The 16,240-nt window shown below is 44.2% G+C and overlaps 1 protein-coding gene across 23 annotated transcripts in view; it reads right to left on the bottom strand.

The window, feature by feature from the left end:
• Positions 1–16,240, bottom strand: part of DLG2 (discs large MAGUK scaffold protein 2) — a 1,449,438-nt gene that overhangs the window by 12,170 nt on the left and 1,421,028 nt on the right. For 13 of the 23 annotated variants that reach the window (XM_005287552.5, XM_005287554.5, XM_005287557.5 and 10 more), the window contains 4 exons: positions 12,464–12,505; positions 5,056–5,106; positions 2,768–2,869; positions 1,531–1,703 (listed from right to left, as the gene is read on the bottom strand). In XM_005287552.5, the coding sequence (XP_005287609.1) occupies positions 1,531–1,703; positions 2,768–2,869; positions 5,056–5,106; positions 12,464–12,505 (368 nt within the window). The remainder of the gene's footprint in view (positions 1–1,530; positions 1,704–2,767; positions 2,870–5,055; positions 5,107–12,463; positions 12,506–16,240) is intronic. The other 10 variants (XM_005287553.5, XM_005287556.5, XM_005287558.5 and 7 more) reach the window with 1 other exon arrangement.

Genomic DNA, 16,240 nt, shown 5'->3' with positions numbered 1-16,240 from the left:
AGGCTTAGGGGTGGGGTTCTGGAGGGCAGTTAGGAGCAGGGGTCCCAGGAAGGGGCAGTCAGGGGACAAGGAGCAGGGGGGTGGGGAGCTGGGAGTTCTGGGGGGGGGGCTGTCAGGGGGCAGGAGTGGGGAGAGGGATCGGAGCAGTCAGGGGACAGGGAGCAGAGAGGTTTAGATGGGTTGGGAGTTCTGGGGGGGGGCTGTCAGGGGGCAGGAGTGGGGAGAGGGATCGGAGCAGTCAGGGGACAGGGAGCAGAGAGGTTTAGATGGGTTGGGAGTTCTGGGGGGGGGCTGTCAAGGGGGCAGGAGTGGGGAGAGGGATCGGAGCAGTCAGGGGACAGGGAGCAGAGAGGTTTAGATGGGTTGGGAGTTCTGGGGGGGGCTGTCAGGGGGCAGGAGTGCGGAGAGGGATCGGAGCAGTCAGGGGACAGGGAGCAGAGGGGTTTAGATGGGTTGGGAGTTCGGGGGGGGGCTGTCAGGGGGTGGGGAGTGGTTGGATGGGGCGTGGGAGTCCCAGGGGTCTGTCTGGGGGTGGGGGTGTGGATAAGGGTTGGGGAAGTCAGGGGAAAAGAGGCAGGGAGGCTTAGATAGGGAGTGGAGTCCTGGGGGGCGGTTAGGGGCAGGGGTCCCAGGAGGGGGCAGTCAGGGGACAAGGAACGGGGGGAGGGTTGGGGGTTCTGGGGGGGCGGGAAGTGGGAGGGGCAGGGGCGGGGCTAGGGAGGGGCTCCTCCCGTCCTCTTTTTTGCTTGCTGAAATATGGTAACCCTATTTCTAGCTTTCTTTTCTCTTCCTCATTAAGTTTCCCCCTCATTCTGTCAAACCCAATCCTAGCTGGACTGGCCCCCTTCATGGCTAGGTTCTTTATTTTCAGAGCGATTCTAATATCTGTAAAGCTGTACGAAAATCGTGGATTTTATTGCCCTAAGAGCAACTTGTAGCAGACACTGCAACTTTTTGCTGCAAATTTCAGCCTTTGGATGTTGCTGCTGGGGGCAGGGACCGTCTCTCTGCAGCTGCGCATGCCTCTGCTCCCCACTGAGATGGGGAAGAGCCTGGTTTACAATGGCAGCCCTGTGTTGCGAGCCTGCGCACCAGGTCACAATGTCACTCACTCGGATTTGACCCAGCTGCCCCTCTACTGAAATGAGCAGCCTGGCCCAGTAGGGAGTTGCAATGCAGAGGGAGGACACTGTGCTGCTCCCGACACTGGGGTGGGGGTGCCTGGTCCAGGCACTTCTGGCTGCAATGGCAGCTCTCTCCTGGGAAATTGGGGGGGGGGCTAGGGAGGGGGGCTGCGTGTGTGGCGGAGTTGCAGTTTTGGTGTGACCACAACTTTAGCAAACCCATGGCCGCAACTTTTAAACGAATAAACAACAACAACAAAAAATCACAACTTGTTTGCAGCCTTGAATATCCATAATTTTGAGGACACTATTTTGAAGATATTTTGTATATTTACAGCTGTCTGAAAGGCTGCGGTGGTACAAAACAGGCTGTGTTGCAAGTGCAGTACAAATGGATGCAACCTACCCGTTCTGCGACGAATCTCACAGACTGCACACTAGTCCCATATAAATTATCATTGTACTGCCCGGCTTCTATAAATTTGTGCTCCTGGATATCCTTTTCCATCTGTTCCCTCGAAGTGACAAAATGATAATCTCTCCCATCCACTTCATAGTCACGCTTCGGTCTTGTGGTATCTGCACAGACCAACAAAAGATGGGAAAATTAGGATGTACGTAGGCACTTTTCTCACAAAAAATATACTGCTTAACAGAGACCACTCCTGGCCAAATTCAGATCTGGTGCAGCTCATAAGTGCCTCCAGCATTTCAACAAAGGGCGCCCATAAAAATGTCCCCCTTATCCCATGATAAGACCCAAGTCCTAGTGGAGAGTGAGGTCTGAGAGAGAAAGGCTGAATGACTGGGAAATGCATCCAATATGCTTTCTAATTGGTGGGGAGCTTAGGACCCAGAACTCCCCGGGCTCCCATGCTCTCTGGGAGCCCACCTGAGCTGGCTTCCAGAGCTTCCAGGTCCTTGGCATCTCACCTGGCAGGAGGGAGTGGGGGGGGGGGGGGTGGGTGGGGAGGGTGGGGAAGTCCAGGCTTCCAGGCTTCCACCAGGCACAAACCCAGGGATCCCAGACTCCATGGGTGGCCTGCTACCCAGCTGGCTGACTTCCTGGGCCGCCCTAGTGGGTGGGCAGGCAAAGTGCTTGGCTCCCCATCTCCCTGGATTACCAAGGAGCTAGCAGCTGGTTCCCTGTCTGGCTTGCTTGCTGGTTGGGTGGGCTACCTGGCTCCATATCTTCCTGGCTGGCTTCCTGGGCTGCTCTTGGGCAGGTTGTTCAGCTCTCCGGGTCTGTGGGCAGGTGGGCTGCCTGGCTCCCTGATGGGTGAGGTGGCTGGAAATTTCAATGTGGGGTCTTCCAAAATAGATTGTTACAAACATTTGTGTTCTGTGGGAAATTCTGCATTTCTGACTTTTCATTTCCCCATTTGGAACATTTTTTTTTTTTTTTTAGAAATGTGAAGTTTCCCATGGGACAGAAATTCCATTTCCTGCACATCTTCTACAAAACAGCGCATCTCAGCTGGATCTCGGTCAGGAGTTTTACATCTCAATTACAGATTTTAAAATTTTCTTTTGAGAAATACGATTACATAAAATAAATATTGACGCTGCTTTTGCATTGTATGCACGACATCAAAGAACATAACTGTTACAGAATTTGGGAGTAGGTAGAAAAAAGTACTTACGTGGTACACATGATCCAAACTTATCAGGGAATTCAGATATCAAATCATCATTGAGCCGATCTTTTATAGGACCCAAAATAATAACGGGTCTGGTGTAATTAACTGAACAACAGAAAGGAAAGTGATGTTCAGATGAAGACTATAACTTTTCTTTATTCTGACAGTAACATCAAATATGTATGCTAGCCAACCAAAACTGATTTATAGCTCATAGGTGTGGATTGAAGTTTTAGAAGATTTTGATGCCCATTTACAGTAATAAATCTATTTTTGTTGCACATGAGAGAGGCGCTATTTTGTATACAAGGTACTATTCCAGAGCTCTCAGATGGAGCAGACCTTTGCAGCCAATGACCTGCTCTACTCATAGCCTGATGGTACATAATGACTATCTTTGACAAGGTGGCTCCTAGATGCTATCAGATGAACCATGTCATGAGAAATGGGAAGGAGACTGAGGGCTAAATTCTCCTGTCAGTTACACACAATCCCAGTGAAATCAACAGGGGTTGCACCAATGTTAGGCCTTGGCTGCACTGGCAGAGGTATATAGGGTTGTGTAGCTACACACTGCAGTGAAAAGCGGGCTGCGTCCACACCGTGGTGTGTAACTACCAGGGTCGGCTCCAGACACCAGCGAAGGATGCAAGTGCTTGGGGCGACCAATGGAAAGGGGCGGCACATCCGGGTCTTCGGCGGGATTTCGGCGGCGGGTCCCTCAGTCCCCCTCTTCCTCTTTGAGCTGCTGCCAAAGTGCCGCCGAAGAGGAAAAGAGGGAGCGAAGGACCCGCCGCCGAATTGCCGCCGAGGAATGAAGTGGCGCGATTGAGCTGCCGCCGAAATGCCACCGATCGGCTTTATTTTATTTTTTTCCCCCCGCTTCACTGCTTGGGGCGGCAAAAAAGCTGGAGCCGGCCCTGGTAACTACTCCTGGCAGTGAAAGGCTCTGGCAGGGGGAAGGCATCTGGGAAAATCTCCAGCAGTGTGGAGCTGCCAGAGCCTTTCCCTGCTGCCTCTCCCCTGCCAGAGCCTTTCCTTGTAACAGGGAGTCAGCAAAACAGTAGACTGCTACAAATAGCAATGTAGAGGGAGGAGACACCGCTTGGGCATGTAGGGAGCTGTGGAGGTTCAGGCAGGTCTTTACTCACCTAAGCAGTGCCTCATTGTCTACATTACTATTTATGCCTGTGCTAGGGGGAGTGCAGTGTATGTTCTTTACATGCCACTGTAAGGTGTGTGCAGTGCAGATGTAGCATACAAACAAGGCTTTAGCCCTTCGGTTTTATAATCACGGCAGAGTACTTACAGACTGGCATTGTGCGGGATAACCTGCCATGGGTAGAGCTTATACTGTGAGGGAAACAACACTCTCAGCATTGTGGGGAAGCTGAGAAAATGCACTCAATATCATATTCAATAACTATGGCTACACCACAGCAGCTGCACCTGCGCCGCTGTAGCGCTTCTGGTGAAGATGCCATAAGCCAACGGGACAGCGCTCTCCCCCCGGATTAATAACTCCTGCCTTCATGTCGAAGGGAGAAGCTGTCCTGCCGACTGGCACTTTAGGTCAGTGTAATTTACGTCGCTCAGGGGTATGGATTATTCACACCCCCTAAGCGACGTCAATTATACCAAAGTGATTTGGAATGTAGTCATAGCCTAAATGTATTTATTAGCAGAGGTCACCCTCCAGCCTTGGGGCCAGAATAGTGTGGGAAGACACCACGGGGCACTAGGCCTCATGGGGTTGTCCCCCCACCTTCCATGTGTCGACAGCAGGCCATGTAGACTTTGGAAAAGAAACTGCAGGGAGGAGCTAGCTGGAGACAGAAGGCAGCAGAGGGGCTGCAGAACGCAGCTGAAGCAGGGACTGAAGGACACCAGTGAGGGCATCTGTTTGCTTCCTGCAGTTTGTACTCTGAAGGGTCTCCCCCCTGTGGTGACTAGGTGTGTGCTCCAGCCCCTCCCCTCTCCTTTGTCTTTCCCTCTAGCTCATCCCCTCCCAAAACATCTCCCCAAAAGGATCTCAGAAAGACAAACCAATAAATAAATAAAAATCCAAGCACTAACATGACATCTGCTGCCATTGCGCTGTTCACTGTTTCTTGTATCCCTTTCCTTACACTCTGTCTGGCTTGTTTATTTAGACGTGTAGGCTCTTTGGGGCAAGGACGGTCTCTTATTCTGTGTTCGAACAGAGCCTGGCCTCACAGGGCCCAGTTCTCAGCTGGCCCCTTGGCATGATAAATAATAACGGTAATAATAGAACAGCAGGTGAAACTTACTTTCCTGTCTTGTGACAGGTTCATAGGATAGGATGCAGTCTTCCTGTCCCCCTGATAAGAGAAGAAAGAAAATAAATGAAAGCTGACAAGCAGCACGTCATATATTAAAGATTTACGAAGTGCTCCATACAGAAGTCAGCTAAGGGTCAGTATTCCTCTCCTGCATTGCTGTAACCTGAACCATTCCAAAGTCCCTCGCAATTTCACGGCAGCTTTTCCCCACATTTGCTTAACTAGTCAATGCTGAAGTTGTGCCTTTTCAATATACAACCGGGTTGTAGCTGTGGCAATGAAGCTTCTTTTATAGATTCATGAGCAATGGCTGTTCATGGGACTAGGGCAGGAATTTAACAGATAATTTGTTGCATGGCAGCTTATTACGAGGCCTCCTTAAATGCCACAGGAAGAATTCTTCCCTCTGTTATGGTCCTTTTATGCTGCTGCGGGGTATGCTCCAGGTTTTGCTACTTTACTCCAGAGCCGCATCAGCCCCACAGTAGCCCACAATAGGAGAGCACAAAGCCGGCTGATAGCCATCTGAGCCCCCCTCCCGCTGGGCTGAGAGTTTTGTGTTGCACCTCGCAGAGAAGCAGCACAAAAATCTCACCCCACGTGTGGATATATTTGGGGCACTACAACTAGATTTGGTCACACAAACCAAGCTGTGGCTGGTTAGGCTAACGTGGTGTCATCACTAGGGACAGTTCTCATTTTGGCACAATCACTCCTGATTACGCATAAACCCCATACATTCAGGGCCAGATTATACTTGGCCCTGTATCTATCTATCTGAGGTATTTCTATGACCTCCCCTATAACCATAGCATCTGAGCACCTCGCCATCCTCAATGTACTCATTCACACACCTTCCTGTGAGGTAGGGCAGTGTCATAATCTCCACTTAACAGCTGGGGAATAGAAGCACAGAATGGCCAAGTGACTTGACCAAGGTCACACAAGAAGTCTGTGGCAGCGCAGGGAAAAGAGGCTGGGACTCAGAATATGCAGGCTAGCACCCTAACCCCTGGACCCTTCCTCTCGAGAGGGGACAGAAAATCCTTGAATCTCTAAGTGCCCGGCACAATCCCAATTTTTCCACTCCATGGCCCCCAGTCCAGTAAAGCAGTGAAACACGTGCTTAAATGTGGGGCAAACTTCATTTTAGTCCCAAAGTTAACACTACTCTACACAAATGTACTGCTCCCCTCACTTCTATGGTGGAAAATTGTGTAAATCAGAAATGCGAAATTGAGGTTATAGAGAGAGGTAGTTACACTAGCTGAAGGAATCCCATGACTGCATCAATTTCCTGCAGTCCCCCTCTCATTTTGGGTCTTTGTCATACATTCGATCTATGTTTGGGCCTTGGCAGGCTGAGAGGTATAGTTTGAGCTGCAGGCAGTTTAAATGATGATTTTTCAATTAGTTTATTGCCTAGCCTCCACTTCCCTGCTCTAACAGGGATTTAGTTTCATAAAACAATTCAGAGACCAATTTAGAAATGGGCTAATAGTGGATTTGAAAAGAACTATTGATTTCACCAAACAGGCCTTCATTTCATCTGCCTGCACTCAAGGGGGCTTCCATGTTGCGTCAACAAATACAGGAAAGCCTGTGCCTGTGACAAGGAGCACTTTAGGAAAAAAATAAACCCATTTTGACACTTGGTTGTTTTAAAAATTGTTTTAAAGTCTCTGAGGTGTCTTTAGACCATAAAATCTTCTATAACCTAATGTGCCAAGCTCCTCTACAGCCTAATGTTCATTTTGGGTATAGAATTATAACCAATGAAAATAAGCAGCTGCAGATTTTATTGTCCATTACACTAGGGGCTAGTAGTCATGTGTCCACATCATAAAACTGCTACTGTCATCCTTGGTGGTGGTATCAGCAGAGAATGGAGTGGGCTCTGGAGAAAAAACAAGCCTCTCATCTCATAGTGACCCCTGATGCGACATTCTGGCCAAACTCAAGTTAACGGCAAAATTCGTGTTGAATTCAGTGGAGCCAGGATTTCATCCATTGACTCAGGAAGGTACTTGGGCATGTGAGCAGTCCCTTTGAGATCAACAGGACTACCCAGGTGCCTTCAGCTTGGCGCCTTCCTGAACTGGGGCCAGAGATAGATCAGGGCTGAAGGCCACTGGGCATGTCAGTTGGGAAGCTGACCCCACTTTCCTTAGTATACTTGTTGTGTGGATAGTGGGCTTCAGTCAGCAGGCACATTACATGAGAATTAAATTCCTTAAAAGTTGAGTGGGGGCAAAATATCACATAAATCTTGTAGGTGTTCAAGGGGGGATGTGCACTACAATTGTAACCAGATGGTAGCTTGTGATAATGCCTAATCAATCAGTACTAAGGGACTCTGAATCCGTCTTTAAAGTATTTAGCATAACAAAGAGCTATGGAATTAATCAATAATGGAAACACTATACACTTGCAATGGCTTTCAGATGTGATATACTGAGTGAAATGCAGTAGGGCAGAGGGCTTTATTTAACATTTAACTAAGCCACATCACCCACATTAATGGCATGGCATCTTTTGCTGGCCCTATTCTTATGGAACGGTCTTACATAATTTAATAGAAAATGACAACCTTTCTGTAGGTTTTTAGAACCATCCCTTATACATTAAGACAGAATTATATCCTTGCTATAGAATTCTATAGGATGGTTTAAATAAAAAACAGTTGCAAGGATCTCATTCTCTGTTAAACAATTGTCACAGAATCCTATTCAATTTCTCAAGAACCCTATTGCTTCAATCACCTACATTCTATAGGAGTTTTCTAGTAAGGTGTGCACAGGGGTGACTTTCATCCATTAAGAATAAAAAATAAGTGAAGAATAACTTGGAGGGAGGGTGTGATAACTCACAGGTTCTAGACCTGGATGTTGCAACCCCCAGGAGGTCATAAATAGATTTCAGGGAGTTGCCACCACCCACCCTTTCTTTATGGGTAAATGGCAGGTGGGTCACCAAAACATTTTTCTGTTATAACTTAGGGTCACAGAATGTAAAAGGTGAGAACCAGAACCACTGTTTTAATGGACTGTGCATGGGAGAGCTATAAAGGGAATCCACTAACAAGAAGGCAGACTGTGTTAATTAAATAATAATTAAGTAGTATTAAGCAGACAATTACAAATATAATTTAGCTTAACAAACAGTGAGTTTTAATGTTCATAAAAAGTGCTGGATTGACAGAGGTGGGGTCCCTCACTTATCATTTTATTACTACATTTGTAGAAAACACAGAGATGGGCCAAAACTGGAACCTATCATTTGTACCCTTTCTAATTTTTGAATCTGCCTCTGGAGATTTGGTTCCAAGAAAGATCCAAAAACAGAAAGGGTCAGTTATCCTGTCCTGCTCCATTTTAGTAACTATACAAATCACTTGAGTTTAACGGTATCTCTGGAAACCCATTATAGCCTCAAGAGCCCTGTGGCACCTTATAGACTAACAGATGTATTGAAGCGTAAGCTTTCATGGGTGAATACCCACTTCGTCAGATGCATGACGAAATGGGTATTCACCCACGAAAGCTTATGCTCCAATACATCTGTTAGTCTATAAGGTGCCACAAGACTCTTTGTTGCTTTTTACAGATCCAGACTAACACGGCAACCCCTCTGATACTGGACACCATTATAGCTTCTTAATTCATAGTCTTGTTTTATTTATACCATCTGCTTCAGGTAGGCACTATCCCTTCCATGGTCTCTGTATTTACATAATAGTACAATGCTTGTACTCAGATTATGACATTTTTCTATTGCGGCAGTTACAAAAAAATTGGGATTAGGAATAAGAGTATGATCCATATACAGATATCCACAGCTATTTGAGAATTAATGTAAGATTTACAAGTAATCTGTGACTATTACACATGTGGTGCAGTTCATGGTGACATTTATAAACAAACTTCAATAGAAGGACAAAGCAAACTGTGCTGGGGATAACATTATAGTGGCCCTCTGCGTGGGTAGGCTTAACAATTGGGCTCACCTGATAACCAAACAGAACAAGGATACTTTAATAATGAGGCAACAGTGTGATGCTGTTGCAAAAAAAACAAACATGATTCTGGGATGCATTAACAGATATGTTGTGAGCAAGACATGAGAAGTCATTCTTCAGCTCTACTCTGCACTGGTTAGGCTTCAACTGGAGTATTGTGTCCAGTTCTGGGCACCGCATTTCAAGAAAGATGTGGAGAAATTGGAGAGGGTCCAGAGAAGAGCAACAAGAATGATTAAAGGTCTAGAGAACATGACCTATGAAGGAAGGCTGAAAGAAATGGGTTTGTTTAGTTTGGAAAAGAGAAGCCTGAGAGGGGACATGATAGCAGTTTTCAGGTATCTAAAAGGGTGCCATAAGGAGGAGGGAGAAAACGTGTTCATCTTAGCCTCTAAGGATAGAACAAGAAGCAATGGGCTTAAACTGCAGTAAGGAAGGTTTAGGTTGGGCATTAGGAAAAAGTTCCTGGAATAAATTGCCTAGGGAGGTTGTGGAATCTCCATCTCTGGAGATATTTAAAAGTAGGATAGATAAATGTCTATCAAGAATGGTCTAGACATTATTTGGTCCTGCCATGAGGGCAGGGGACTGGACTTGATGACCTCTCGAGGTCCCTTCCAGTCCTAGAACCTATGAATCTTTTTCTACCTATAGAAGGCTCATAATGTAAATTATGGCCTTGGTTACATACAGAGGGTAAACTATGGTCCTTAATGATCTTCCTCATGTGCATGAATTCCCCCGCCTCCCCCATGCAAATTTTAGTCAAGTATTGCTTTCTTAGTTAATTAGTGAAATTATGCAATTAGGCTAAATAGATTTGGTAAAGCATGTGCAATTCCTGGTGGCTGCTGTTAAAACCTTTATTGAATTGTGTATAAAAGAGGTATTAAAATTCACAGCCATTTTAAAATCATCTTTTGGAAAACAAAAAGAGATTAGTCTACATCTGCAATGACCTCCTCCAAACTTGGTTTGAAAAAAATCGAAATGGTTTGAGTCATAGGGCTCCTCAGACACCTCTGAAACTTGGAAACTGTGTTTGATTAGATAATTCAAAAATTGCTTGATGGATACTAATCAGGGCCGGCTCTAGGCACCAGCGTTCCAAGCATGTGCTTGGGGCGGCACTTCTTAAGGGGCGGCATTCCGGCCCTTTGGGAGCGGCTCTTTTCAAGGGGCAGCACTCCGGCTTTTTTTTTTTTTTTTTTTTGCTTGGGGCAGCAAAAAACCTGGAGCTGGACCTGATACTAATTACAATAATAACTTGCTTCTAGACCAGGACTTTATATGCCATATTACTGCTCAGAAGTTGACTTCTATTTTGTAAAGTGGATCCAATTCTACTCTCAAATGTTAAATCAATGGGACTAGTAAGTAACTGAGGACAATTGGTCCTCACAGCTTTTTATTAGAGTTCCAGTTATGTTATATAAGCTTTTGCAAAAGAGTTAATAATATTCTCTCTATGGAACAAGGTAATTGCAAGGCTGGTCAAAAATTTTCTGTGTCATGCTGTTTTTTGACAGAAAATTGGGTTTTTGCTTAAATGAATTTTTGTGTGTGAAATGCTCCTGCTTTCCATGGAAAATTTCTATTTTGTTGTCAGAAAAACCAAACACCCACAAATGAAATTCTTTTGCTGAAAACTAAAATATTTCGGTATTCCAATTTTTCACAGAAACAAATATCATTTTTGACCACCTCTATTAATCACTCTAAAGGGTACCACCTGGACACCATTAAGAAGACTTCATTGCCAAACTTTCACACTTGCATAGATGATTTGGAATGGTTCTAAGTGTGACCAATAAAAGATTTTGAACACGAGCCATGAACAGTGTCTTTTCACTGATTATTCCTCATGAGAAGCAAAAGTAAAAATAACGTAAAGCAGTAGCCAGAATCCTACTAGAAAATGCAGAACATCATGACTCAGATTGTGGGGATGATCTGTCCTGTTTGATGGGGAAAAATGTGAAAATCATGCGTATTTGCACCCATGCAAATCTTGGAAAATTTAGCCTTAACGAACTTGCCCAAGGGTATACAGAAAGTCTGGGCCAGAAGCAGGAAAAGAAGCTGGGCCTCTTGGCTCCCAGCTTGTGCTTTGATCACAAGAGCATCAATCCTTCCCCAACAGAGGACACAGCAAATATTAAACTGGATTTAAAGGAGATCTTCTGCAGTTTCAATGTGCCTACAATTTTCTTGTAGCTCTGGCAATTGCTTTTCCAGGGAATCATTTTCACTACAGAATAAATCTAGTCTTCCATTTCTGAATGGTGTAAAAAATCTACTTTGCTGAAACAAAGCAGTGTTTATTAACAGTAACTGACTGCTACGCACTATATCAAGATAAGTAACTATGTGGTTTGAAACCAATGGTAACCTTAATGTATACAGGTACTTAACCCATGACAAGTGCTCTGTGACTGGTGAACAACTGCATATGCTAAGCAAATGGCTTGATGCAATCAAATAAACAGAGAGAGATTTGGAGCGTAACCTAACTTTTTGGTTATCTTTTCTCATACAGACAATTGTGTCACATTTTAATTACTCATTTCGTACTTTTTTCACCACTTTTGGAAAAATGTTTTAACATTGCCTGAATATTTCAGTATCATTAATACATGCGGGGGAGTGAAGTAATGCAAACAATCCCCATTAATCCCACAATCTGATTCACGCAAATGGACTTCATGCCCAGGATTTCAATGGGACTTTGGCACAGTGTAGCAGTCCCTCTCCATGGCTCAAATTGCATGGTCATGGCCTCAATTGGAAAGGAATCTTTGAGATTCGGTGTATAGTTTCCAAAGGCCCTAAGGCCCATCCTACCTTTCTGAAGGTGCAATCTCCAATTAAGGAATTGGCACCCAGAAAATGATCTGCATCTTCAAATCAAAGAACTTGCACCTTGACTCCTTTATTTGCAACTCAGGTGCAGAAGTGCTAATGCAAATTGCAACTGCACAAGGGAGGCCGTGCTTTTGCGAATTTGGCTCTTGTGGAGTAGTTTTCCTTTTAAAAGAGTCATCAAGAAATGCCATGATAATGCTGAGCCATCCCTACTGAGACTTTACCCAATAGTACCCAAGAAATCTAAATTTTCGTAAACCTTCCCAAAGTCAGGTTTGGTTTCATTTCCCAGAAAGTGTTCAAATTAACAAAACTCATGCTCATTAGCTGCATAAGGGATACCATTTCTATTTTACAGTTTCGTTCCCGAAATATGGTTAGAAATTTGCATTTCAAGCCATTTGCTCCAATAATAATCTTTTTTTTTTAGTTAAAAAAGAGCAGCAAGGAGAGAAAAACAAAACAAAACAAGCAATGCAACGTAAAGAGCCCCAAACGAAAGCAATAACTTACTGTAGCTACTTTCGCTATCGCTGGCATTAGAGGAAACATGTTCTGCAAGAACAGTACAGCAAATTAAAGAATATAACCAAGCACCACGAAGCAGCTAGAACTTAAAAGATCTGCCACATTCATGCAAAGGTGAGTGTTCAGAGTGGAAGTAAAATCAGTGCAGCAGCTCCATCTGAAAATCTCAGATAATTCATACCATTAAGATGAAAGCTTTATCTCTTGGTATATCAAGAAGGGGGCTACACACCTGTGGCTAGTAATGTCTCTGGCAGTGGGACTTCTTCCCCTTGATGAATTGTATAAAGGGGCAGTGACACCCCAAACATCTGCATGCCAAAATACATGGCAGTCCATTCACACTTCCTTAGACGTTTAGGCTAATTATGCAAAGACCTGGGTGTTTAGACAGATTATTCTTAATTATGAATAATGTGTATAATTAATGCATAGGAACTGTTCTCATTACAGTTAGAGCTCTTCTTCCACCCTTTGTGCCGGTCATTAGTCATTGTGCAAGGTATCTTAGGGTTTGCCAGTCAATGGATTTACCATATGTTTTATTTTTATTTATGCAAAGCTCGCCATAAAGCAGTAATACCAGTTATGAAAATAACAGGGCTTGTCAAAACCTTTTTCAGACAGTACTGGCAGTTAGCAAGATTAATGCCCTCAAGGTTTGGGTTGGGGGAGGGAGGATCGTTGTCAGAAGCAGCCTGGATGCAACCATAGGAGTTACCATCAGGGTGCTGACCTGCAGTCTAACTACTCCAGTATCCTGTCTCCAATACTGGCTCCTTCAGAGAAAAGTGCAAGAAACCCCATAACAATATCTACTCCCCCTGGAGACCTCAACACTGACTTCCAGAAATATCTTGATTGCCTGGACCAAGGGGAAGGAAACTGTGTCTGGAAGGGTTAGGAGTGGGACCAAAAGAGGTGGTTTATGACGGGGCAGTTGGCAGGGCTAATGTTTTTTCCTTTGTGCTTTTGGAATGAGGCCACCAACCAGGTAGCTCTGGGCAGGTATCACTGGAACTCGATAAGGGCATGAAGAACTTTGCACAAGCTCATCATATGTGGAAGCTGGGGTTGTCTATGGACATCCAGGGCCTCTAAGGTCAGATGGGGTTAATCTTTTGGTCATGAGTTCAGACATTCAAACATGGCAGGGAAAATCCGTTGGTCAGAACATGGCAGATAGCAGCCAACTGGAACTGCCTCCCCACTTGCAGCTGGCCCACAGCCCTCCCAGATGCATCTAAAAAGGTCTTGGTCATAGTTTATGCTTTTTGTTCTGCTAATGCTCATTTATTAGGGTGGAGGGATAGGAGACAGAGATGAGTCTCCACTCCAAAATTGGTAAAAAGTTAATATAGCCCCCTCTGGGAGACTCAATTTCATCCTCAATTCAGACAACACCATTAAGGGTGGTTTCCTCTTTCTAAAGGATGCCAGCTCCTAGCAGATGTAGAGGGTACAATTGGCATAATGATCTGTAGTCACTAATTTTGGGTGGCTTCATTTTTGGTGTCCAGTTGAAGAGATGTATTGACTTAATTCAACTGGTATGTTAGATGCAAAGTCCTATGTGTGTCTAAAGTTGGGCACCAAAAAACTGAGCCACCCAAAATGAGAGGCCACTTTTGAACATTTGGGCCATGATGCCTGTACAGCTGCATGGTCTGCTCTGCCACTGGGGTTTATATTGTTAAGCTAATGAACATATGGCTTTGGACCACTTTTTCCAAGAAGCATCATCATCTGCATATCTCCTTGGCAAAATCTCCAGAGCACAAACAAATTACTGGTAAAGACTGCTAGGAGCTGTCAAATATTTCTGTATTTTGCATTGTTGATGGACAGGTCTGGGCAGCTGTTGGCTTTTACAGGAAAGAGCAAGATGCATATCAGACCAATCATAGTCTCATAATTAGATGTGATTGGATTTAAAAATCTAGTTCCAGGACAAACAGAATGTGCTTCAGCAACATAATGTCTTGTGCCAATATGCTCCTCAAATGAAAAACAGGTGCTGTATGTAGCCCACATCCACCACAACATAAACTAAGGCACAGATCATGCCTTGCTGTGGATAGAGCCACAAGGAGGTCAAAGGAAGAGTCTGCAGTCTGAGCTCCTACCCCATCATGTCTGAGTGGGGGTGGGGTACTGAAAATCAGTGGGCAGGGGACATGGCTGGCAAATGTCCAGGGGTCCTCAAACTGGGGCATCCATGCAGAGGTGAGGCATGGAAAGGCCTAGCTCCTCTGCGATACTCCTTGGGCTCCTATCTAAACTCACTCTGTCACTGCCTGCCCACTTGCAGCTGGCCCATACCCTCCCACTAAAGGGAGGCAACTCACAGAAGTTAATACTCCCTGGAGAGAGAGCAACAGTAGAAACAGCATTCATGGCCAAGGTTGTTTCCCTGTGGGCTTGTCAAGCAACAATAGCATGGAGAGCACCCTGCCTCCCCCACAGCGTACCATGCCCTCCTCCAAATACACACAGCTGTCCATGTGCAGAGTGGCGCTGCAGGAATGGGAGGGGGGGAAAGGGATGATAATTAAAAACAATAATGGAAAACATTGGTTTTAGGGTTTAGTAAAAGGTTCATTTTTACATTTGGAGCAAAATTTATCCTGATGATCTCTCTTTAAAACATATACTTACAGACTTGTAGTAGTAGTAGTAGTTGTTGTTGTTGTTGTTAACACATGTGGTATCAAATTGATGTTTTATACAGAATCATGAAGGCCTCTATTAACCAATAATCTATAGCCCATCGTAAGGCTGTGTGCCATTAAAAATAATGTGTTGGTTTAATAAATTTATTTATTATATAATATATTTATTTATATTTTATTTAATATACATGATACATGTACTATCGGGCTGGGGCTGCAGGGATCTAGAATTGTGCGGATAGTTGAAAACTAGCTTCAATATTAACAATGGAGACAGTCAGCAAATAAGTTTGCAAGAACAATAAAATGGTATATTAGAGGGACCTATATTTTTCTGGGAAGAGGTATTTAATAGGGCTTTATCTAATCAGTTGGACTTTGGTTCATTTTATGCAATGCTATCATGCTTTCCATAAGCTATTCAGTCATGGCAAAATCATAATTCTGCACATCATCCAGAAAGCTAGCATTGTATAACTCTCCCTCTGCTCTTCAAGAGACAAAGTTTTCACCTTTAAAAGGGAAAGTCAACCATTATATGACTTAACATGTCAATTAAAAAAACCCAGGCATTTAATCTTTTAAAATGTGCGCATGAACGTGCATTTTTGTAACCAAAATCACATACGGAACAGTAGGTGATGCACTGGTAACATTCACATACATTATGCCTCAATTAAGAAAAAGAATAAGCACTGAAGGAAGAAAACAGCCAATACACGTGTAAGTAGTATTATTATGCTGGACTTATTCAGGGCTGGATACAGCATACTAATGTAGTTAAGTATACGGAATTCAGTTGCAAATAATTTATTTCATTCTATGCAATTTCTCTAGAAATAAATTACGGGAAACAAATTATTTTTGAAGAATCATCTGACAAAATGCTGCATACTCTAGAATATCAATTCCTGAGCTAGGATCACCGCATACCAGAATAAGAAATTGCTCAAATGTAGTGACAAAGGATTGGTCACTAATGGTGACACAACTCTAAAATTAGTTATGGAGAAGGTTATGCCTTTTCTCGCCTGCAAATAGTTTCTGCCATTAACAGCAATGTACTAATCTACAATCTGGCAAAGTAACA

Source organism: Chrysemys picta, chromosome 1 (genome assembly GCF_011386835.1).
Source record: "Chrysemys picta bellii isolate R12L10 chromosome 1, ASM1138683v2, whole genome shotgun sequence".
Lineage (NCBI taxonomy): Eukaryota > Metazoa > Chordata > Testudines > Emydidae > Chrysemys > Chrysemys picta.
Note: the sequence above shows the minus strand (reverse complement) of the source record. Positions and strands in the feature narration are given on the sequence as shown.